Source organism: Bos taurus, chromosome 8 (assembly GCF_002263795.3).
Source record: "Bos taurus isolate L1 Dominette 01449 registration number 42190680 breed Hereford chromosome 8, ARS-UCD2.0, whole genome shotgun sequence".
NCBI lineage: Eukaryota > Metazoa > Chordata > Mammalia > Artiodactyla > Bovidae > Bos > Bos taurus.
This window is the reverse complement of record NC_037335.1, coordinates 102,652,370-102,677,338: the sequence shown is the minus strand read 5'-3', so window position 1 is coordinate 102,677,338 and position 24,969 is coordinate 102,652,370. Positions and strand designations below refer to the sequence as shown.

At 44.8% G+C, this 24,969-nt stretch overlaps 2 protein-coding genes and 1 pseudogene across 8 annotated transcripts; 2 read left to right on the top strand and 1 right to left on the bottom strand.

Annotated features, from left to right (window-relative positions):
• Window positions 1–820: 820 nt before the first annotated feature.
• Window positions 821–18,721, bottom strand: C8H9orf43 (chromosome 8 C9orf43 homolog). Of its 7 annotated transcripts, none has more exons than XM_024995929.2 (15): window positions 18,659–18,721; window positions 17,714–17,819; window positions 14,447–14,599; window positions 14,191–14,338; window positions 11,951–12,023; window positions 10,249–10,340; window positions 8,177–8,243; window positions 6,914–7,044; window positions 6,083–6,278; window positions 5,624–5,684; window positions 5,281–5,339; window positions 4,956–5,043; window positions 2,801–2,880; window positions 1,489–1,555; window positions 821–1,274 (listed from the first exon to the last, which is right to left on the bottom strand). In XM_024995929.2, exons 2-15 carry the CDS (start codon window positions 17,757–17,759, stop codon window positions 1,066–1,068), a joined length of 1,470 nt encoding a protein of 489 aa, XP_024851697.1. In that variant the 5' UTR covers window positions 17,760–17,819; window positions 18,659–18,721; the 3' UTR covers window positions 821–1,065.
• A 65-nt stretch (window positions 18,722–18,786) lies between these two features.
• On the top strand, window positions 18,787–21,411 carry POLE3 (DNA polymerase epsilon 3, accessory subunit). The gene is given in 4 exon segments (NM_001034390.1): window positions 18,787–18,912; window positions 19,013–19,098; window positions 19,436–19,554; window positions 19,839–21,411. Coding segments are annotated over 4 exon segments (444 nt in total). The 5' UTR covers window positions 18,787–18,846; the 3' UTR covers window positions 20,012–21,411.
• Window positions 21,412–21,518: 107 nt separating this feature from the next.
• On the top strand, window positions 21,519–22,666 carry LOC107132736 (small ribosomal subunit protein eS21-like; annotated as a pseudogene).
• Window positions 22,667–24,969: the final 2,303 nt, after the last annotated feature.

The following is a 24,969-nucleotide window of genomic DNA, read 5'->3' as shown; positions in this document are numbered from 1 at the left end:
ACTGCAAGAGTCTATGGTATGTGAAGGGAAGAGCCTTTCCCCACCCACTCCTTTCCCCCCACTTCAGTGAGATGACTCTCCTCCAGACTGCTGCAGCCCAAGGACACAGGGCTCCCTCCCTCCCTAGTTCTACATCCGAGGGCTACTTTCCAGGAAGAACAGAATGTCATCCTTTCTCATCCTGCCCCTACCTGTTGCAGAGACTAAGCTCTGGTGAGTACAGCCTATAGATGGAATCTCTCTTCCTCCATCCAGCCCCTAATTATGGGGAGGAAGCTCGAGCTCAGGAGCAGAACTGCTGAGAATACTGGGGCCCCACCTGCTCTTACCGAAACTCATGGGCGTGGGGCCCAGGCTTTTATAACTCAAACCTAAGACTCTGGGTCCCTGAGAGTTTCAATAATTTTACCTAATTCTTTTACATAATTTGGAAATTTTTCTGTATTAAAAAAGTTTAAGGATGAAAACATTGTACAAAATCCTTGCAAAAACCAAGCACAGGGGACCCTGAGACTCTGAAATTTTGAGTCTTTACAAGCATTACTGAAATTTTCCTGCAGACTCAGTAACTCGGGAACTGGATCCTTGGACTCTTTTATGTCAGTCCAAGTCCCCTACCACATGAATAGAAATACGACACATAACAATGAATGTTATTTGACAGATGCAGATGTTATCCTCAAGACAAACCATTTCCAGAGAATAAAAGGAAAAGCAACATGTTAGGGGTTTCCACAGCCCAAATTCATCTTCCTATAACTAGAAACCTTTCAGCATTTCAGCGAGGAGATAAAAGTGACCCAGAAACAGAGAAACGTGTCTATTGATAAGCAGCGGCTGTGTTTAATCATTAAAATTACCCTGGGCCCTAAAGGGAGAGAAACAATCCAAGTTAGAAAGGGCTTTTTCTCTCTCTCATTTATTTCAGAAGCAAGTAGAAGCAAATGAAGAAAACAGAATCCCTAAGGTCAGACCCTGGCAAGGGCTCCAGGGAGTCGAAGTCCCCGCTCCTTCCTGCCCTCATGTCCAAGGCCGCTGTGCTTGGGAGCCCGAGCATCCTTCTGCCTACACCTCGGACACTTCACTCTGTGCCCCAGAGGGGTGGGTCTCCTCGTCCTCTTCATCTGTGGCCTGAAGAATCCTCAGCAGTTTGAGCTCCGGGTTCCAGCTAATGCTAGAAGCACTCTTTGGGGACCTCATTTGGTCTTCCAGCAAAATCTCCATCTGAGTCTTGATGTCCTTCTTAGTGTATTCTATTTGGGATAATTTGGGACCTAAAAAAAGACCCAGCCATCAACTGCACCTGTAGCCTTCTCCCAGTTAACTATGAAAAATGGAAGACAGAAAAGGAAGGGCTGGGGAGTCTGGAGGACTCTTCTGATGTATGAGGGTTGTGCCCTCCAGGGAAGTGAACCATCCTGATCAACAGGGTTCTGCTCCCCCTGTCCTCAAGACACTTTCTAAGGTTCCTCCACCCGAGGCTCTTACTCTTCTTACTGCGGGAGGAGTCCAGGGATTTCTTAGCAACGTTTGTCTGTAGTCTCTCTGTGGAATCCTGAAATTCAAAAGTGTAAAGAAACTTGAGTCAGGATTTAGGAAACAAAGGGTTTTTCTAAATGATGCTTTCCTTGGAGAAATTAACGTCTAAGACAGGACAAAATGCCACCATCTGACACTGAAGAGAGAAGCTGGGTCACGGGTTCTTCTGCCTTGCAGGCTGACCACGTGAAGCCAGAATGCAGTTTTCCCCAGTCCCAGCAGTTAACTAAGGGTAAACTGCCTCCAAAGGCGTGTGTATGTATTAGTCACTCCGTCATGTCCCACTGTTTGCAATCCCATGGACTGTAGCCCGCCAGGCTTCTCTGTCCATAGGATTCTCCAGGCAGGAATACTAGAGTGGGATCCTCCAAGGGATCTTTCCAACCCAGGTATCAAACCTGGGCAGCTGCCAGCAATTCTTCCCATTCCTATAAGCACATGCTGTTCTTACCATTATGCTGCTGCTGCTGCTGCTGCTGCTAAGTTGCTTCAGTCATGTCCGACTCTGTGCGACCCCATAGACGGCAGCCCACCAGGCTCCGCCGTCCCGGGGATTCTCCAGGCAAGAACACTGGAGTGGGTTGCCATTTCCTTCTCCAATGCTTGAAAGTGAAAAGTGATCATCATGAGGCAGAGTCAATTTCCTCTCCTCTCGAATCTGAACTAGACTTGGATTTTTTTTTTAACAAATAAAATGTGGCAGAAGTGACATGGTTCCAGTTCCAGGCCCATCCCTAGGAAAGTGCCTTCCTGAGATTACTTCTTGGCTGTCAAGAAACCCAGACTAGACATGTGGAGAGGCCTCATAAAAGAGAACTAAAGACAATTTGGCCAAGAGCCCCAGCCCAGCCTCCAGCTGAATGCAGCTGCATGAGTGACCTTAGGCAAGACCAGAAAATTATCCAATCAACCCACAGAATCATGAAAAATAACAAACCACTGTGGTCCCACTTTGGGTGGTTTGTTATACAATAATAGACAACTAAGGGCTTCCCGGGTGGCCCTAGTGGCAAAGAACCTTCCTGCCACTGCAGGAGGCCTAAGAGACGTGGATTCAATCCCTGTCTGGGTCGGGAAGATCCCCTGGAGCAAGGCATGGCAACCCACTCCAGTACTGTTGCCTGGAGAATCCCCATGGACAGAGGAGCCTGGCAGGCTACAATCCACAGCGTCATGGAGTCGGACACGACCGAAGTGTCAGCATGCACACCACAGCCAACTGAAATAGGGCCCTAGCAGGATGTCCCTCATACACTCTCACCTGTTTCAAGGTGGGGCCTTCTGTCTTCATCTGCTGCTGCTGCTTTTTGCTGCTTTCCTGACCTCGTAGAGTTTTGCGACCTAGCAACCACAAGACCAATTCAAGCCTCTTACTGGTATTCCACATCCCATTGCTGGGCTTCTAGTTGACCCCTAGTCTACAGGTGACTCCCCAGCCAGGGCCTTAGAGGCAGGTCAAAGGGAATGAGGCCCTCTTAAGTTCTATTCGTGATTCTGTTCGCCTGGGACTGTGACCACATCTATCATAGAATTAGTGAGTAAGGTAAACTGTGTGTTAAAAGATCCAGGATTCCTCAGAAAAACCTAAGGGGCAAGCACCTGTATGTCAGTATAGCAAAAGAACTCCTAGGTCTATCTGTTCAGTTTATGAATCCTGTTCTTACTTTCTTGTGCCATCCCTAAGTTACCTCTATTGACTTATGAAAATGAACATCCTCCCACCCCCCAATTTCTAGATCTATGACTCTTTTGTGTCAGATCTTTCCCCCAACTAGTCACGAAATGCACTAGTTCTTTCCCTTCTGTTTCTCTTCCTTTAAATGCGCAATTCTTCCAAGCTACCACCAGCAGTATGAGGCTAAAAGGGACAGGCAAACAAGGAAGTCCCTTGCTCCACAGTTGTGCTGGCTCCCTGTCAGCACTGATTCACACCTTAGTTACACTCTGGGGCATTCTGAAAACCACCCAGGCCTGGACCCAACACCATACACTCTGATTTTAATAGGTCTAGGGTGCAACACGGGTGTTAGGGTTTTGAAAGCTCCTCAGTTGATCTCAGGGTGCTGTCAACGCAGATCACCACTGCCCACCACTGAGGATAAAGATCAAACATCTCAGCAGGCCATGTTGTCAGCCTGATCCACCTCTCTCCCTTAAATACCCAACCCCACAGCCACAGCAGACTGCTCAGTGCTCCCTGCAGCCATGCTCCTCCAAGACACGTTCACCCAACCCATCCCTGGTCCAGGAATTCTCTTCCGTATCCGGGAAACTCTCACAAATATCCAGGATCCAGTGCAAAAATCACCTCTTCCATGAGGCCTTTCTCAACTCAGAGAGGACAAGCCACTGCTCTAACCATATAATTCAAAAGGGAGCCCCAGTCACCCAAGCAAAGCTGCTCCTACTGGAGGCACCAGGAAGAGGAACAAGGCACCAGAATGAAACTCAGGGGAGCTGTCATCGCCCTGGATAGCGGACTAACCTTGAACAAGCGCCTCCGCGCTGGGCCCAGCCCCAGTGCTGTCTACCTCCCGTGTGAAGGTCAGGAGGCTTCTTCGATCTCCAGGTTAGAAGATACTTTTAGTATCAGAGAGCAGGATGAGTTGGGAGATAAACCAAGAAAAGCATCCTTCTCAGAAAACACCTCACCCTCGCTTTCCCAGTGCTCCAGGGTTGGAGGGTGAATTCTGACGATTAAACAGTTAGTTCCCCATCACAGACAGTGATGTCCAGTCTATTTAGGGCAGAAGAATCTGCCGCAGTTTAGGGGGATTCTTTCTCCTTGCTTCTCATTCTGCACTCAAACTGAGAAACGTCAGAGGGACCGGGGTAAGTATATCCTTCAGCTCAGACCATAATAAGAACTCCAAAAGAGGGAGTCTCTTATCTGTGGCATGAACGCTAGAGGAAAGGGACTACCGGTCAAGAACTAGCCCCCTGCCTCCTGGACAGGGCTGAACCATGAAAGACTCCTGAGACTTCAACATGTGGCTGAGAAGTGGCTGACTCTGCTTCCTTAGAACTCTCCTGGGGCTCTCGTGAGGGGCCCCGGCTCTTCCCTGTCTCACGGGCCAGTGGGCCCTTGAGGCTCTTCTCTTCAATAACCCGGGCTAACTCTTCATCCTCAAACCGCTTCCTTTTCTAAAGTAGGACCTGAGGAGTAAGTGATTCTGACTCATGCTCATGGCCATCTCTCAAATCCCCATGTGAAGCAGACGTCTGGCCCAGCTCACTTGCTGAGCAAATATTTGAAGGAAGGCTGGTACATGGTAGACCAGCCAAACCGAAGCATTCCAAGGAGCATTCAAGTGCCTGACAGACATGGATCCTCAAATGCCAAACGTGTTCAGCTTCTCCTGTCCTCAGCTAGGTCCTGGGATTCTGTCACTCCCAAACCCATACACTCTCCTTACCACAGTGTGGGTCACAAACCACGGCACCTGAATGTTTGTGCGAGGTGTTGTGGCTCCCTGGTTCACTCTTGCATCTCCTTTTAGCCTCCTGAAACCCACATGAGGAGGAGGTGAATTAGGACTTTTGAAAGTGAAGAAATCTCTTCCAAAAGGGTTGAAAAGAAGGCTGTTAGTATAACCACACAGGAACTTTGTATCTACAACCAGCAAACAGGGAGAATCCCATCCCTTGTATAACCCCTTCCTGTTCCAGGCTGCACCCACTCGCTCCAACCCCAAGTGGAAGTGTCCAGGCGTCCCGAGCGTCCCTTCGCTGTCACTCTACCTGTTTCCTAGTGGCTGTCTTCACCTTCCTCTGTTGCTGCTGCTGCTGCTTCCTATGACCTGGTGACCAGATAGCCAGCTCAGCCCTCTTCTCCCGGACAGCTCCCACCCTCCCCCTGGGCCGCCTGCTGTGTAGTGAGGCTCCTGGTAGTGAGGCTCTCTCCCCGCTGGTCAGGACCAAGCTGGGAGGGGGTGCTTTTTGAAACTGCAGTCTCCTAAGGTCTACAAGTGACCCTGTATGACTGTGGCTGCAAACGTCACTGAGTTGGGACCAAGATCAAATGTAAGAAATGTGGGCAGAGGGGGGATGGTACCTGGAGACCTAGCAGCATCAGAAAACCTACCATCTGTTTTCAGGTTAGAATAGTGTTTCTTCAAATGTTCAGGATATCGCAATGCTGGTTTCTAGAGCAAAAAAAAAAAAAAGGAAGAAGAAGAGAAAAGAAAAAAAGCTCTACTGTAGGTCTTTCTCTTTCCCAAAATGTATCCCCAAATGCCTTTATCCATCGAGTCAATGAGCACTTTTTTGAGAAGCCCAGTGTGTGCAACATTATACCAGGAGCTCGGGAGAGGGGACAGGTGTGGGAAGCCAAGTGCAGAAGAAATAGAGAACGCTGCTCTCCTCCAACCTCTCCCTGTACATCCACTTTCACCCACACACAGCCCAGTCCTTCTGTGGCACCTGGATCCAGAGTGGAAGAATAGAAGAGAAAGAAATTAGAAAGCTAAGTCCTCCAGACTTGAGGGCAGGTGAGTTTGGACTTGCACCCAGACATCTTCCTCTGAGGGTCCCTAGCTCTTACTTGTAGGGTGAGGCGGTGTACAGATAGATACATCTTAGCAGAAATGGCACTGTCAGGTCGGCTCTTTTCCAAGGGAGATTTCTTTTTCATCATGGCCAACTGTGTCTGCATCTCTGGATAAAGTATGGTTTTCCCTTTATCCAGCAAGAGGCTGAAGGGGACAGACACAGAGACAGTCAGCAATAGCTTTTCTTGGCTGCGGAGAAAGAGAAGAAAAGGGCCCTATATTTGCAGACATGTCCACCCTGGGCCTTAAAAGGCATGTACCAACAGATGCTCATTCAGTAGCGGCTTCCAGATGCAACTATGGCCATAATGGCTGAGTGGATTAAGTTTACTATATGTCGGGCTCATGTGCTTTACACCACTGAATCCTTACCACACCCCAAGGGCAGGTTTATGATCTTCACTTTGCAAATGAGGAAAATGAAGATTAATAAGGCTAAATAAATTGCGGAAATTCACGAAGGCAATGAATTTCAACACAAAATTCAAAGGTGGTCTTGCTCCAAACCACAGATCCATTCCGTCTTCCGCTTAACCCATAACTCACCTATAAAAAGAACAGTGTGTCTACCCCCCAGTGAAGGTTTAAATGACAGAATATAGGTAGTGTGCTAATTATTAAGCACAGGGCCTGGCAGGTGGCAAGTACTTAAATGGTGGTGATTATCGTCATCATTGCCTATGCGTAAGTCCACAAGTTCAGGGACCAAGTAGGGGGATGGTTTTCTTCCCTCCCTCCCCAGAAAGAGCACACTGCTTAGACGTTTCTTAGCTTCTAGAGAAAAGAGGATGCTCTGGTTCTCCCACAGCTTACAGGACACTCACTCCTTCAGCAGATCCTGAGGCAACACGTCAAACTGGTTCCATAGAGGTAAGGATTCTGAACTTAGTTGCTCATGCGAGTATGCTGGGGTGGGAGGCGGTATCATTATCCCTGGAAGTTCCAACTTGTGTTTCTGGAAGAGGAACAATAGAAAGAACTCCCTGTAGCACTCTCTTCGATGCCACATTGTCCCACCACCGCTCCAGCCTCCCAACACAACGCTGGCATGGGAAAATCCTTGTTTCCAGACCTACTCCAGCGTCCTTGCCCCCTCTACACGACAACCTGCCACATCTTTACCAATCTGGCTCTTCAACCATATTGTTGAAATCAGATCACACAGGGATTGATGGACTTGTTTCATTATTTCCTCCAAAAGGCTCCGAACAAATATTTATTGGCCAACTATGTGCCAGGCAGAGGGCTAGGGCTAGGAATTCAGCAATGAACAAAATGGGCCAAGATACTCTTCTCCTGGATGTAGCAAACTTCCAGCTTTGTGACTTATCCAAGGCTACATTTACCCAATAATTGGTAGAAGTAGCATTAGAAGCACAGGTCCCTGGAGAAGGAAATGGCAACCCACTCTAGTATTCTTGCCTGGTAAATTCCATGGGCAGAGGAGCCCAGCAAGCTAACAGTCCATGAGGTCACAAAGAGTCAGACACAATTTAGTGACTAAACCAACCAACCACCAAAAAAAAAGCAGCACAGGCCCACTGTAACTTCTAGTCTGTTGAAATTCTATTCCCATCACACCAGGGCTTCCCTGGTGGTGCAGAGGTTAAAGCATCTGCCTGCAATGCAGGAGACCTGGGTTTGATCCCTGGGTTGGGAAGATCCCTTGGAGAAGGAAATGACAACCTACTCCAGTATTCTTCCTGGAAAATCCCATGGACAGAGGAGCCTGGTGGGCTACAGTCCATGGAATAGCAAAGAGTTGGACACGACTGAGTGACTTCACTTTTCACTTTCATCACACTGAAAACTAGTTTCTAATCAACCTAAAATTCCCTCCAAATGCCCAGCAGTTGCTCCTAACATCTCTTCAAGGTGTTCTTTTACCTTCCTACAGGGAGGAGGTAGGGAAAAGACCTAGTTCTTCATTTCTCTGCACAGAAAATGGTTTGGTTATTACACACCTTCCTTAAGACGGGTTTTATTTTGCAGATGTTGTTCATTTAAAGAGAGAATGCGAGAAGGGGGCAAACAAAAATAAACTCTTACAGACGAAGATCAGGAAGGTTTGGCCACTTTAAACTTACCCCTGGAGATTTATTTCTGTTCATATTCCCATCCTGGCTGCAAATAATATGCTTCTCCTCAGCTGGGCTTGAAATAAGAATAACCACAACTTATTCCCAGACATTTTAAGCAGAAGCATCAAGGATATTTATGAATGATGACCATGAAGATTTCTATCCTCCATTCAGTACTCAAAGATGGCTGGTTAGGAACTCAGAGGTACCTGCAGTTCAGAGGCTGCTAAAAACAAGAAACCCCCCTCACCTTGCCCTCACATCTAAATTAGGCTCCCCTCCATTCTCTCAAACAATTCAGTTATTTACTTTTACAGTATTAATCCAAATTAGTAATTACATACTTAGGTGCAGGGATGTTTATAATGTCTGAATCCTACCACCACCATAAGACTCCATGAGGATAGGGACAAAGTATTTAGTTCTTGACTGAATTCCACTGCTTAGCCCAGAGGTGCTCAAATATTTTTTGCTCTGTCATCTTCCTTCTCCTTCTTACCTGGAATACAGATATGATGACTTAAACTCTATCAATCAACTTAGACTTTGAAACCCCCATGAAGCACCTCAGAAGGTGGGAGCCATGGCCCAAAAAGCTATTAACAGAAGGTGTTCTGGTGTCTGATTACCTCATGGAGCTGAGATACAAGCCATGGACCACCTAACTCTGGGCTTCTTTTATATGAAAGGAAAGAAACCCTAAGAGGTTTTTTGTTTACACCATATATATTCACACACACACACATACACACAATACACAAATACATACATATAAAAGCATTCACAGGATGTTTTTAAAAGAAAATAAAGTCTCATCACCTCTAAACTGAAGATGGCAACCCACTCCAGTATTCTTGCCTGGAAAATTCCATGGAGGCTACAGTCCATGGGGTTGCAAAGAGTCAGACATGAGTTAGCGACTTGAACAACATGTCTAAACAGTCACTCTAAAAGAATCTGAGAGCCTCAGCAGTCATGAAAGAAAAATCCGTTTCTTCCAACGATTGTCAACATTAGCAAATCTTTGGACCTTCACCAAGTGATCTTTATCATAGCTGCTTTGTACACAAATTCTATATGCTATTCATTTTGTATCAATGCTCTAGTCCTTAGGCTTGAGACCAAAGATTTGGGTGCTTCACTGAAAACTTTTACTAGTTGCTGATGACTAACAATAAAAACTGATAGAAGGCATTTGTTTCTTAATAAACCTCACAAATACATTGGGCCCTATCTTGTATGCTATTTACAGACAAGTAGCCTGGAAAATCCCATGGATGGAGGAGCCTGGTAGGCTGCAGTCCATGGGGTCGCTGAGGGCTGGACATGACTGAGCGACTTCCCTTTCACTTTTCACTTTCATACACTGGAGAAGGAAATGGCAACCCACTCCAGTGTTCTTGCCTGGAGAATCCCAGGGACAGGGGAGCCTGGTGGGCTGCCATCTATGGGGTTGCACAGAGTCGGACACGACTGAAGTGACTTAGCAGTAGCAGTAGAATTTGATGTAGAAAAGTCCAAAGCATGAATCTCAAAGTGCACTAACAAGAATTCCAGGGCAGCATTTAGGGCTTCCCTGGTAGCTCAGTTGGTAAAGAATCCACCTGCAATGCAACCCTAACCCTAACCCTAACCCTAATGCAGGAGACCCTGGTTCAATTCCTGGGTCAGGAAGATCCGCTGGAGAAGGGATAGGCCACCCACTCCAATATTCCTGGGCTTCCCTTGTAGTTCAGCTGGTAAAGAATCTGCCTGCAATGTGGGAGACCTGGGTTCGATCCCTGGGTTGGGAAGATCCCCTGGAGAAGGGAAAGGCTACCCACTCCAGTATTCTGGCCTGGAGAGTTCCATGGACTGTACAGTCCATGGGGTCACAAAGAGTCGGACATGAATGAGCAACTTTCACATCACTTCAAGAAGTAAATGCAAGAGGCCATGGCCTTCTGCTCTGCTTGACCTCCTCCTTCATGCAAATAGGTAGCTAAAAAGGAGTTCACAGAGAGAAGGCTGGCAGAAGACAGTAGGCATTTGTAGAACACAAGAGTTGAAGACTCCCAAGTTCTCAACATGATACTCACCTCACATGCTTCTCTGGGATCCAGATGACATCCATATTTCCTACATCTTGAGGACAAGGAAGCTTTGTCTCATTCAAATTCAGCACTGATAGCTAAGAGAAAAATATAAAACCTATGTATGGCTTAAAGGTACTCCTGATGGTATTCAGTACCAGGCTAAGGAATGAATCATCATGCTAACCAAAAAGGTATGGTGGTTCAGAAGATGATAAAAAAAATAAATAAATAAAATAAACATTTCTTATCCCAAAAATAGCTTCATAATATTCCTTCGAGAAACCAAGCTATCAGGAAAGGTACTCTGCAAGAGTGAGCACTGATGAGTGAATGGTCTCCCCGGCCTCCCTGTGACATTAGGGCGGCATTTAGCAACTCGCAACCCCACCTCATAGGAGGACACCTTGGGGCTTACCCAAGGGAACACTACTTATTCTGCCCACTGCATTCCAAAAACTAAGATCCCCTGTAGATAAAACAATACAATCTGGGAGCAGGGAGAGAACCGAAAGAAGCAGAAGCAAGTTTTTCTCTTTTATAGCCTGTCTACAATTACAAGCATCTACATAAAAGTTAAAGTCATAATTTTTTTTCACATTTTGCTATTTAGGACACTAGATTTATAAGGAAAGTTTATAAATCATCTAGTCTGTACCCCTAGCAGGATTCATGCAGGAAAAAAACTATTAAAAATAGGTTGTCCCCATGAAAAGAAACTGACCGACTTGGGGGAACAGAGGAGATATTTGGGGCACATGCATTTTGAATTTAGAACCATATGTATGTATTATCCTAGACAAACAATTAATTTAAAAACTAATTTAATCTAACACTCTCATTCTGAAGAGGCCAAAGAGGTAAGTGATTTGTTCACTCATCTATCCAAACTCATCTACCCTCCCTCGGTTCTTACACTCTCCACCACGTGACACTGAAAAGTGAAGGATCTCATAGGAAAAAATAAACGGCATCCGGGAGGACTGCAAAGAATAGCAAATCTCTACTGTGGACAAGCAGGAGGGTTTTTTCTTCTTAAAATATAGCTCTTTTCCTAACTAGCTGTGCTTTTGAAAAAATCACTTCCTATCTGGGCCTCAGTTTCCTCAACTGTAAGATAAATGAGACAGACCACAGAAATAGTTTTCAAACTGCAGTTGTAACTTATTCATAGGTCACAAAATCAAATTTTGTGAATCACAGCCTACACTGTTTTAAAATGAAAGAGAAAAGGATAGAAACTTTCACAGTATAGTGTAACTTACAGTTACGGTGAAGATTGTCCCATGGTATTTTATTGTAAAATGTATTTCTTACCATAAGTGATAGCTAAAAAAGTTTTAAAATCATGAGTATAGCCGATCTTGAGGCTCATTTTAGACCTGACATTCCAGCATTCTAATTTCCCTGTATTATGAGATGACAGTAGCTGAACACGCTGTATACAGGAGAGATAGAAAATTCTTAACTATGGAAAACTGCCACAAATAAATATCACTAGGTCTGGGATTTCTAGAAACAGTATAACATGTAAAAACATTAGCACAGAGTCTAGTAGTAAGGGCTACTAGACTAATAGTAAGGGCTAATAGTAAGGGCTCAGTAGTAGGTAGTTATCATCATCATTATTCGGATTACAGTCATCCTCAATGTTAAATAAAGGCAACATTTTATTCCCAGTAATAAAGAGAAAATGCTGAGGAAATACCTTTTTTAATCTGTGACTTACTTTGGGAGATCTATCAGCACGGTTCATTAAGTCTCTGTCAGGTAAATCCTTCCTAAAAAATGAGTTTCCAAACATGAAACAGAGTCACAAAAGACTTACTGGGATGATAAAGTTCGTGCTATGAGGAAAAGCTCCTACTTATCTACAGAAAACCTTGGACTTAATACCTACCAAATGAATGTCAGGTCTTATCATCTTCTTAAGTTTTGCTTGTTTGTTTTTCCTTGAACAACTTCTAGACATTGCACATTGCAAAACCTTCATAACTATTTGTTGCATCAAACTGAATTCCTAGCCTACGCCTTTCTCCAACTACAGTTACATAACCATCAGTAAAAAGTTATTCAGTAATTTTGACGGAGATGTTAAAAAACATGCTGCGCTGCGCTTAGTCGCTCAGTTGTGTCCAACCCTGTGACCCCACGGACTGTAGCCCACCAGGCTCCTCTGTCCATGGGGATTCTCCAGGCAACAACACTGGGGTGGACTGCCACGTCTGTCAGGGAATGTTTAACAGGAGGATTCCTACGTGCTGTTTCTCACAAGTCCTTTGTTTCTTTTCAAGCGGAGCAGAATGCTGCTCCCAGGAACCAGGGTCATTGTGTGAGACAGGCTTGAGTCTCCTTTAGTAAACATTCTCTTTACGACAAAACTGCTTAGTCTGGATCCCCTTTCTTGAGATATGGATGGCCTTCTGACCTTGTGGCAATTATTAATCCCTTGTTCCCTTGGTAACGGTTGTTATACGCTTGGTTTTCTGATCTTTATCATTGACAAAAGAAACTTCTTATACTATAGCCTATATATACACACAGAAAAATCATTAAAGCACCTTCGCTCCATCAGAGCTTGGGTCCCTGTGTCTTTCTCTTCTCTCTCTCTCTCTCTCTCCGGCTGATTTCTTGGAGCACAGAGACCCGTCTTGCTCACTCTTCTGCCGGGCCTCTAAGACTCTCTCGAGAAGGCGCCCTGTGCCTTCACCCCATCTCGAGAGGGCACCCCTTGCCTTCGTGAGTGATGCAAGTCCTGTGTCAAGGACTTTATTGGTTTTCTGCGTAAACCAGGGAGTATCAGCCTCTTTCTGTCTTTCACTTTGTTATTGCCGCCTCCAGACTGCCAGGTCCCGGTCCATTAAAGGACCCCAACACACATCCTCCTCCAGGGGATCTCCCCAACCCCAAGATTGATCCCAGGTCTCCCTCACTGCAGGTAGATTCCTTACCATCTGAGCTACCAGGGAAGCCAATAAACAAAATGTGGGGCTTCCCTGGTGGCCCAGTGGTAAAGAATCCACTTGCCAATACAGGAGACCCAGATTCAATCTCTGATCCGGGAAGATTCCACATGCCAAGGAGCAACTAAGCCCATGCACCACAACCACTGAGCCTGGGCTCTAGGGCCCAGGAGTTACAGCTAACGAAGCCCGTGCGCCCTAGAGCCAGTACTCCACAACAAGAAAAACCACTGCAAAGAGAAGCTCGCATACCGCAACTAGAAAGCAGCCCCCAGTTGTCACAACTAGAGAAAAGCTCGTCCAGCAAAGAAGACCTAGCACAGCCAAATAAATCAATAAATCATTTTTTAAATGTGGCACTGACATACAATGGAACATTTTTCAGCCTTAAAAAGGCATGAGGTTCATTCATGTGACAACATCAATGAAGCTTGAAAACATTATCCAAGGTGAAATAAGCTAAACACAAAAGAACAAATATTGTACGAGTCCACTTACATGAGGTACCTAGAACAGGCAAATGCATAGAGGCGAAAAGAAAAACAGAATAGAGATCACCAGGGAGTAGAGGGAAGAGGGAAAGGAGAGTTATTGTTTAACCAACTCCTACAAGACAAGCAAGAATACTTTGTTTCCCACACTGCCTACTCATTACTCCTTTAAGGGAACTGCTAAAGGATTTGTTTGTCTTGTTTGGTGGTGGGTTGGGGTGGGGGGCTGGGGTGGGTGGTTGTTTGTTGGTGTTTTTTTGGCTATCCCATGTGGTTTCCCATGTGGTTTGTGGAATCTTAATTCCCTGACCAGGGATTGAACCCCAGGCCACAGCAGTGAAAGTGCCAAGTTCCACCCCCCGGGCCTCCAGGGCATTTCTCATTAATGCTTTGTTTTTAATCTGGCTTTCTCAAAGTTCAGTACATAGGCAAAGAAAGTTAACCCAAAATTTTGAGGTATTAAGCCGTTTAAGGAAGATTCCATGATTATTTACCTGCCTTCAAACTTGGAGTCAAACTTTGAACTCAATAGTGAGCGAGCCTTTGTGAAGGTAAATCCTGGTAAGTGACACCGACACATAACTCTCTTGGCCGGGAAGCAGGAATCTGCGATGTTTACAATGGTAAGCACTGGGAGCTTGTCTGAAAGACCAGACCAGAAGAAAACATACAACATGGCATGAGGGAGCCAAATAGAAACAATTCAAGGATCTTGTAAGGGAAGGGAGGACACAGGGCTGGCTAATTCACCTTCAGCATCCAGAAAAGATTTGGAGGAGGAGTCCAGAAGTCGAGGGTGGCCCCTCTCAATCCGGCGGATAGTTGCCCAGCATTGTGGATGCTGACAGACAGCCAGGTCACAGGTAGTTTCATCCCACTGGCTTTTATCTGGCAAATCCATATCTACAAATGGTTTAGGACAAAAGCCAGTCTTGCAGCTTTCTAGCCCTCTGGAGAAACCACCACCATATAATTAGGGAATATTACAACCCCATGGATTGTGGTAGGCAACAATCCATGGGGTCGCAAAGAGTCAGACATGACTGAGCGACTTCACTTTCACATACATTAGCTAGTCCAGATATTAATTTGGACTCAAAGCATAAAATGTTTTTATTGAATCATACTGATAAACAGTGGTTACAGGATAGTTAAGAATGGGGTACCATGAAAGTATGAAAATCTCAGCATGGAATAGAGTGACAAGAATTTGGATTCAGACTGACTTCAGAAGGCCTCCCAATTGACCATTTAATTAATAGCTGAGTGACCTGAGATTTAACCAATCTGAGCTTCAGTTTCCTTAGCTGCAAAATGAGGAAAAGCCTATTTCACAGATCAGATCAGATCAGATCAGTCGCTCAGTCGTGTCCGACTCTTTGAGACCCCATGAATCGCAGCACGCCAGGCCTCCCTGTCCATCACCAACTCCTGGAGTTCACCCAGACTCATGTCCATCGAGTCAGTGATGCCATCCAGCCATCTCATCCTCTGTCGTCCCCTTCTCCTTCCTGCCCCCAATCTCTCCCAGCATCAGAGTCTTTTCCAATGAGTCAACTCTTCGCATGAGGTGGCCAAAGTACTGGAATTTCAGCTTTAGCATCATTCGCTCCAAAGAAATCCCAGGGCTGATCAGGGTCACTACAATTAGTTAATGGATATTAACAGGTCTGGCAAACAGTTCAAGATAATTATTAACATCCTTTCCTTTCCCCTTTCATTAACCATTAGGGAGAGGATGCCCCAATCTCCAAAAAGCCTTATCAAATTATAACCAACGTACATAGGACCTGAATATCCACAAATAATTGTATACACAGGGGCTTCTGGAACCAATTCCCTGTGGGTAACATATCACAGGACAGATAAGTCACAGAAGTGCTTTAGATGGCTCAAAACTTTAGAATAGATGCTTCATTTTTCAATATGGTCCATTTTTCAATATGCTCCAGTTCTCATACAGGCAGCTAAAATACCCACCAGAAATGAATGGGTTTGCTGAAACAGCAAGTCAGTCGACTCAGAAGTTGGATCAGAAGCCACTAGCTTTTTATTTACTGGCTCTATGGTCTTTGGCAAGTGAATTCACCTCTCTCAGCCTGTTTCCTCATATAAAGTAGGAAAAGGGAAATCCCTAAGTAGGATTGCAGAAGCATTAAATGAAGTAATGTGCTTTTATGTATGATATATAACAGGTACTCAATAAATGTTATCTTTCTCCCTCTAGAAATGTTTTAGGCAATCACTACCACCAGATCCTGAATAACTTTTTTTAAGGAGAGTGTCCATTTCTTCTTTCTTTTACTCAAAACAATTATTTGACTATCAAATATGTGAGGGGACCTGTTATGAGCACTGAGAACAATAATGAACCAAATAAGTCTCTGTTCTAAACAGCTTATAATTTAAACCAAAGATAACAAACTAGTAGCCTGGAATTGCACCTGACCAGTGGCCACAGGACTGGAAAAGGTCAGTTTTCATTCCAATCCCAAAGAAAGGCAATGCCAAAGAATGTTCAAACTACCGCACAATTGCACTCATCTCACACGCTAGTAAAGTAATGCTCAAAATTCTCCAATCCAGGCTTCAGCAATACGTGAACCGTGAACTTCCTGATGTTCAAGCTGGTTTTAGAAAAGGCAGAGGAACCAGAGATCAAATTGCCAACATCCGCTGGATCATAGAAAAAGCAAGAGAGTTCCAGAAAAACATCTATTTCTGCTTTATTGACTATGCTAAAGCCTTTGACTGTGAGGATCACAATGAACTGTGGAAAATTCTGAAAGAGATGGGAATACCAGACCACCTGATCTGCCTCTTGAGAAATTTGTATGCAGGTCAGGAAGCAACACTTAGAACTGGACATGGAACAATAGACTGGTTCCAAATAGGAAAAGGAGTTCATCAAGGCTGTGTATTGTCACCCTGTTTATTTAACTTATATGCAGAGTACATCATGAGAAATGCTGGACTGGAAGAAACACAAGCTGGAATCAAGATTGCCGGGAGAAATATCAATAACCTCAGATACGCAGATGACACCACCCTTATGGCAGAAATTGAAGAGGAACTCAAAAGCCTCTTGATGAAAGTGAAAGTGGAGAGTGAAAAAGTTGGCTTAAAGCTCAACATTCAGAAAACGAAGATCATGGCATCTGGTCCCATCACTTCATGGCAAATAGATGGGGAAACAGTGGAAACAGTGTCAGACTTTATTTTTGGGGACTCCCAAATCACTGCAGATGGTGACTGCAGCCATGAAATTAAAAGACGCTTACTCCTTGGAAGAAAAGTTATGACTAACCTAGATAGCATATTGAAAAGCAAAGACATTACTTTGCCAACAAAGGTCCGTCTAGTCAAGGCTATGGTTTTTCCTGTGGTCATGTGTGGATGTGAGAGTTGGACTGTGAAGAAGGCTGAGCGCTGAAGAATTGATGCTTTTGAGCTGTGGTGTTGGAGAAGACTCTTGAGAGTCCCTTGGACTGCAAGGAGATCCAACCAGTCCATTCTGAAGGAGATCAGCCCTGGGATTTATTTCTTTGGAAGGCATGATGCTAAAGCTGAAACTCCAGTCCTTTGGCCACCTCATGCGAAGAGTTGACTCATTGGAAAAGACTCTGATGCTGGGAGGGATTGGCGGCAGGAGGAGAAGGGGACGACAGAGGATGAGATGGCTGGATGGCATCACTGACTTGGTGGACGTGAGTCTGGGTGAACTCTGGGAGTTGGTGATGGACAGGGAGGCCTGGCATGCTGCAATTCATGGGGTCGCAAAGAGTCGGACACGACTGAGCAACTGAACTGAACTATGACTTGTTCTGTTTCACCTACACTTTGAGCCATTACTTAAAAATGGAAATAGTCCATATAATGTCCAGATTTCCGGCTCCTCTTAAAGATCAAAATATCTGACAACACAGAGGCCCAATTCCAACCACACAGCACCTGGCTGGAGCTGAGCACTTCCTAACATCTTTAAACCAGGTGTATTCTATCCAAGTGGAGACTTACCCCACCAAACTCTATCATCTGTATCTGAAGCAGTTTCAGTTGCCATTTATCACCGCTTTTGCTGCTCTTTTTCTTATAACAGAGAAATAGTTCTCTGTGCTCAACTCTGTAACACAAACAGGAAAACTAAAAGTGACCTGAAATAGCAAGTTTCAAGGGGAAAAAAAAGAAATAATTTCTGCTCAGTGAGCGTTGAGGACAATTTCTACATATGTAATAGAAAAATGATAGAACTTAAAAAGCCACTGCAAAACCATGAAAAATATTTTTGACTAGGAAAGATGCACGATGAACAATTCAATGAAACAAAAAACAAATACAACTGTAACAGGGTTTGTTTTTGAATGCTTATGTAACGTTACGTTACTCCTACATACGGCTGGGTGTTGCCCTTTTGTTACCCAACCAGCCCGAATTGAGCCCAGAGGTCTAGTCATGCCTGTGTCGATGTTGCCAGCTTTAGTACCATGCTGGCAAAGTAGTTTGTATTAAAAAACTTTAGGTAACAGCTATCCTTAATACCATTATTACAAAGTTGAGAAGACTAAAAAGATTAGTGGGAGAATGCGGCAACAGATGGCCATGATTCCTCGAAACCAAAGCAGAAACCAAGTTATTAGCACGCCAAGGCCCACGGGAAGTCGCAGCTCCAGACGAGCTAAGCTGTGGGCGAGGAGCCCAGCCTCTCGTCCGAAGAAGCCCCGCCCCGCCGGCTCAGTCCACGCCTCCCTCTCCCACGCTAGGCGCCCGGCCGCTCCGTCGCCAGGCAGAGGCGCAAAGCACTATGGGGAAGGAACGGAAGCCCCAGTGGGCCATACTTAATTTCTAGATGTGATGGAAGGGTGAAGCAGGGAAACGAGCCTGGGAAGGGATGCCAGGTGCCTGTGAGGCCGGACGGAAGGCCCTCGGGCCGAAACCATGGCAGCGTGGGAAGTTCAGACGCACCGGCCACTGGAGGCGGAGGCGGGGCTGCGGGAGGAAGGCGGCTCTGGCGCGCGGGGCACTGTGGGACACGTTGTAGGCAACGTGGGGTGGGACGGAAGCCTCGCTGGGTCAGACCGTGGCGACGCGGGAAGTCCGGACGCCGTGGCGGCCAGAAGCGGAGGTCGCAGGCACGGTCCCCGGCCGCGACCATGGCGGAGAGGCCCGAGGACTTAAACCTGCCCAATGCCGTCATCACCAGAATCATCAAGGAGGCGGTAAGCAGCTCCAGCTGGCGGCCGGACCGGGAGCGGACGAGCGGGCAGTGGGAAACAGGTGCTGGGCCGGTAGCTTTGCTCACCCTCGCTTTTCTCACAGCTCCCGGACGGTGTCAACATCTCCAAGGAGGCCCGGAGCGCCATCTCCCGCGCCGCCAGCGTCTTCGTGCTGTACGCCACATCCTGGTAAGGCGGGCAGACTTAGTCGAAGCTTAGCTGGGCTAAAGCCTAAGGAGGCGTAAAGAGAGCCACCTGATTCGGAGTTCGTAACCTGGACCCCGCAAACCCCGATAATTATGTTCTACCTCAATGGAGCGAGGTTCCGAGCCCTCGTTCTAGATCTTGAAACCTCTGAAACAAAATAAGACAATTACTTTAACCCTTTTGTATAGGGAAGGGTGGGACTCGCCGTGTCACAAATATCCATGCAGGTTTTCCCGTTCCACCTTTGGGTGCTCCTTTTCCCACCCACACCATACGCGGCAAGAGCGCATCTGACAGCCCTTAATCTTTCTTCTTTCAGTGCCAACAACTTTGCGATGAAAGGGAAACGCAAGACACTGAATGCCAGCGATGTGCTGTCAGCCATGGAGGAGATGGAGTTTCAGCGGTTCGTAACCCCGTTAAAAGAAGCTCTGGAAGGTAACTGCGTTTTCGTCTTCTTGAACATCCAAGTCGATGTTCATCCTAAATGACCTGCTCATTTAGGCCCTGAGATTTTATCAACTTGAGTCTCTTTTTTAAAAAGTCCAGTAGCAAGTATTGGATGCGACTCAAATGGCAGGCACCACCTCATTATCTGTTTGGTGATGCTGGGCAGATTATTTTTCCTTTTGTACCTCAGCTTTTCCAGTTACCCAGTTGATTTAGCTGCTGCTGTCTGTCTGGTTCAGCCTTGCTTCCTAACCTCCTCTTTATCCTTACAGCTTATAGGAGGGAGCAAAAAGGCAAGAAGGAAGCTTCAGAGCAAAAGAAGAAGGACAAAGACAAAAAAACAGATTCGGAAGAGCAGGACAAGAGCAGGGATGAGGACAATGATGAAGACGAGGAAAGGCTGGAGGAAGAAGAACAGAATGAAGAGGAGGAAGTGGACAACTGAGGAGAATGGGGAGATGCCCCTTGGAAGGAACCACGTGAAAACCTGGTACATGTTTGTGTGAAGCTTTTTCCGGCTGGGCAGAGTAGTCTTAGGCAGAAGAGCCTGAGAAGATTGAAATAAAAACTGAATTATCATCAGGATTATCATCAAAGCCAGTGCTTCCCAGACTCAGAGCATCTGAGTAGCAGAATCCTGTTTTGTTTAATCAGTCTCAAGGTTATAACTTTTTGGCAAGAGGGATTCTAAATGGTTAATTTAATTGGTCAGTTTGATCTCTTTTGTTTACATACACATATAGTTAGGCAGTTGTTGACCCCCAGTTCCCTCCCTGCCCCCCAGAAAAGTAATGACAACTTCCATGCTGCCAACTGTGTCCCAAATCACAGAGGCAGTTAAGGCTCAGGAAAAATTGGGGTTTGATCACAGTCAACCTATTTGATTATACAGTATTTGGCAATACTAGCTTATTTCAAGTGATCAGAATGGCTTAGCTTTAGGAAACTACTAAAAAGGTTGACGAGAACAATGAAACCTGCTGTCTCTTCACTTGACAGTAACATGAATTGAATTTGGTTTTCTACAGACCCACTTGGCCTAGAGCCCTTCTATATTGCCTGTAGGCGTGTAACCTGCTTGGGAGGCTACCTTCTAGGCACATATTGTTTTTAAATCCGCAGAGTAGAATTAGTTAAGCAAGGTTGCCAATGTCTTACTCTTACAAAACAGATGGTTTAGTTTTAAATGCACCTCACTGCCTGCCACTGTACAGCTTCAGGATTTGTCATCACCTCCTGGAAGGTATAAAATTCCAGGTTTTCGTGTCCCGTAGTCCATCTTCCAGATTTGTGACTATGGCTTTTCGTTTTTCCAATTCATGACAAGTTCCGAACTTTATTTCTTTTAGGCACAACTTTCTCCCTCTGTGCTTCCCACCACCTGTCTCTGTCCTGCCTCTCCTCTGCTCCCCATTCCGACTTTCTCTGTCCCTCTTTTTTTAACTTCTGCCAACCCAGGAACTTGGATGACCTGCAGTACCCAGAGTATGGGTTCCTCTGATTCCCTAGTTCTAATCTCATGTCTTAAAACTGATTTTGTAAACCTCTTTGACCCATGAGGGAAATCTGATGGTGCTCAGGAATTTAATTCCTCCCCTAACCCATCCCCTTTAACTGCTTCTAAGTATCTCTGTTGACCTTTCCAGGTTTTCTTCTCTTTCCATTTGGTGCTCCAAGCACTTTTTTGTTGGTCTCTTTAAGTTGAGTGCTTGGAGATTGAAGGGTAGTGAAGTGTAGTTTGACACTGTTGATTTGTTAAATGAATACAGTGGAAAGTTTGTTGATAATTGGGTGAAGAATATTGAGAAAATTATAATGCTTTGTATAATAAAAAACATTATTGTTAAAAGTGATGACTCCTCTATCATCTGTCTTGTTGATAACAAGAGTGCTTTGGGGGAGGACCATGGACCATGTACTATATAGTTCTTGTGGTGTGAACTGGGCCAGATCCTTGTAAATACAGGCTCTTGCATCATCTTGGACCGCCAGCAGATGTTGGTGGTTAACAGGTAAGGGTGCTGCTCTTCAACCACAGTGAGAGCTTTCCATGGCTCTGCTGGGCACCCTATACATACTAGATGCAAACATTTATTGAATCCCTGCTATGTGTCTGGCAGTGTTCAAACTGCTATCAAGTATTAACTCTTAAACCCTATGAAGGACCTAACTGCTGTTAGCTCCATGATTTCAACTGTAACACCATATTACCTCTGATCTATATAGCTGTTTCAAAGCATTTTTCATACAAACACAACCCCAGTGGCTTTTCCTTCTCCACAGCAGAAACATCCCTTTTTTTTTTCCCCTGTTCTCACATTTATATTTGTATGAAAGACAAAGTTATTCAGTATATATTTGTTTCTTATTTCTCCCTTGCAATTTATATTGATGATATATCTCTAACAGTTAGCTATAATGTGACAGTATTACGTCTCTGGGAAAACAGCATACACTGAGTCCTTCATAGTTGGTTACTGTACAAGTTTTTTTATTTTTTTTAATACACTAAAGTGCAGTTTTTTCATCTCTAAATTGGCAGTATAATACCTATCTTGAAAGAATTTAAAATATAATAGAAGATTCTTAAACAGCGGCATATACACAATAAGGCCTTGTTTTTATCTTTTTCTCTTCTGTACACACGTTCATTTCCCTTTGAATTAACAGATTCCGAATTGGAAAGAAATCATTTTTGTAAGAAGCACTGAGATTCTTTGAAAGAATGAGTGAAACTAGGTGGGCTGGTGTCCGGGCAGGGGGGACAGCACAGGGCCCGAAACACTCACTCAACATGCAGAACGCCTGAAACTTCGTGGATCTGTATGTGCTGTGGAACCATATCATTGGCGCCAAGGACCATGCGTCCATCCAGATGAACGTGACTGAGGTTGACAAGGTGACAGGCAGGTTCAACAGCCAGCCAGTTTAAAACCTCTATCTGCAGGGCCATTCGCAGGATGGGCGAGTCAGATGACTCCATTCTCCAGCTGGCCAAGGCTGACGACATCTCAAAGAACTTCTGACTAGAGACGATCTGGGACATGGAATATCTGTTATAAATAAATAGTGAAAACCTTAAAAAAAAAAAAAAAAAGAATCGATGAAACTGATAATCTTGTCTAAGATAATTAGTTTTCTTTCATACTAGTAGACTAAGAAAAATGTAAAATCTGAATACATACACAACATAACATTTGTACTCTGTGATGAAATTAAAGACTAATCCCTGTAGCTTCTGATAGACATCAGAGGCACTGTCGTCAAGTATTTGTTTTTGGAGCAGAATTCAAACTAAATTTCAAGTTTCAGTTTGCTCATTCTATGTCAATATATTCATTTCTAATTATATAATTTAATTTTTAAAATTTAGGTAATATTGATTTCTAACAAATTTCATAAAAATAGTTTAGTGGGGTCTTGGTTTTGTTTGTTTTTATTTTTATTTAGTAAGTACGATATACATACAAAAAGTACAAATAAGAGTAGAGTTTTGTAAATTTTCACAAACAACACATTCATGAAACACACTGAGATCAATAAACAACACGACCAGCACTCTAAAAAAGTCTTTGATTTCCCTTCTCATTATTCCCTATCTACCCAGTAGTAGTCACGATCCTGACTCCCAGCACAGATTGATTTTGCCTGGGTTTCTACTTCATATAAACGAAATCATGCAATATGTTCTCTTGTGTCTGACTCCTTTTGTTCAACATTATATTTAAGATTTATATTGTTGCATTCACAGTACTTTTTAAGAGTACTGTTAAGAGTAACAGATTAAGGTAGAATTATATTTTAACGGCTGCAGAAGTGGAAACAGGTCTGTCAGCCAAGAATAAGAGATAAAGGGGCTTCCCTGGTGGACCAGTGGTTAAGACTGAGCTCTCAAATCAGGGGGCACAGGTTTCATCTCTGGGGGGGAAATAAGATCCCACGTGAGACATGAAAAAAATAGATTATACTAAACAGCACTAAGATCCCGAATATGGCATGGCATGGCCAAAAAGACATAGGGGAAAATATATTAAAATTTCCACCCTGTGATTACCTCTATGAGGGAGGCTTCCCAGGTGGTGCTAGTGGTAAAGAATCCTGCTGCCAATGCAAGAGACTCGAGTTTGATCCCTGGATCAGAAGATCCCATAGAGTAGGAAATGGCAACCAACTCCAGTACTCTTGCCTGGAAAATTCCGTGGACAGAGGAGACTGGTAGGCTATAGTCTACAGGGCCACAAAGGGTCAGACACAACTGAGTGACTGAACACACCTCTATGAGTTGAAGGAGTATGGTAAACACGTATTGAGAAATCCTAGTGGTGACATGGGGCAAATTAATCTCTTGGCAATTGTTTTCCCAATCTATAAAATGAAGATAATAACATAGTTGTCATCAAATGTAGATAAGTGAATGTAAAACGTATGGTACTGTCCCTGGACTCTTTAATGCACAAAAAACATTACTTTCTTTCCACCACCACCTTCCTTATTTGAACACAGATCAGAACTAAGCAGTATCATATTCTCCCAGCTTTAAGCCTCTCTGTCTCTTAGACTTTGAATATAAAGAGGTATAAAACAGGTTTGGAGTACAGATTTTGATAAAACCTGAGAGTAAGTGTAATACAACCCACTGGCATCCTTCACAGATCAAAATCAACAGTTCAATAATCCCTGTCTCACTTTTACAAAGGAATTCCTTTGCTACAGTATTGACCCCGATCCTTATTTCCCTCATCATGCTACCAGTTCACTCAAGCCCCATAAAACTCACCAGATCCCTCCTGCCCTTGAATATAATCTGCTGCACCTTGCCCACTCATCCTCAGACTTTTGGTCAAATCTCTCCTTGTACCCATGATAGATAGACAGGTCTGATGCTATCGACTTGAAGTCTTTCCAAAGTGCCCATGTCTTTCACATCACATCTTCCAAACGATGGCTCAGAGTAAGCCCTGAAAAATTACGCTGGAATAACTTTTCTCTGAAAACTTAGAGGGCAGCCTGCTGCTGAACTCAACGACTTTGAAATGCTCAGTCCGCAAAAGTGGGCTTAGTTAATTGTGTTAGGCACGATGGTGTTGTTTTAATGTCCTAGACATCTAATTATTCTTTCAACAAGCAACCAGCGCCAAGTATGCGCTAGAGTGGGAAGAGAGGGCCTTTAAACAAAACCTTCGAAGCCGGTCCACAAGCAGCACAAAACAGCACCGTCCCTGGCCCGCAAGTGGGCTCCCTAGGGCCTTTCCCTGCACCTGCGCAAATCTCAGAGAAGGGAGGGGCGGGCCCGCCAGCCCTTTGGCACACCCGATTGGCCAGGCCTGCTGACGTGTAGGCGGGGCCGCGGCCGGAGCGGACCAACCCTCAGGCAAAATGCCCGCAGGGGGCGTGGTCTGCGCG

Coding starts and splice junctions, on each gene's coding strand:
- C8H9orf43 (XM_024995929.2), bottom strand. CDS start 17,759: ATGGCAACTGAAACTGCTTCAGATACAGATGATAGAGTTTGGTGGG. Junction 12,024..14,190: donor GACTCCAAGTTTGAAGGCAG/GTAAATAATCAT, acceptor CTCATTTTTTAG/GAAGGATTTACCTGACAGAG. Junction 5,044..5,280: donor AGACAGCCACTAGGAAACAG/GTAGAGTGACAG, acceptor TGTGGGTTTCAG/GAGGCTAAAAGGAGATGCAA.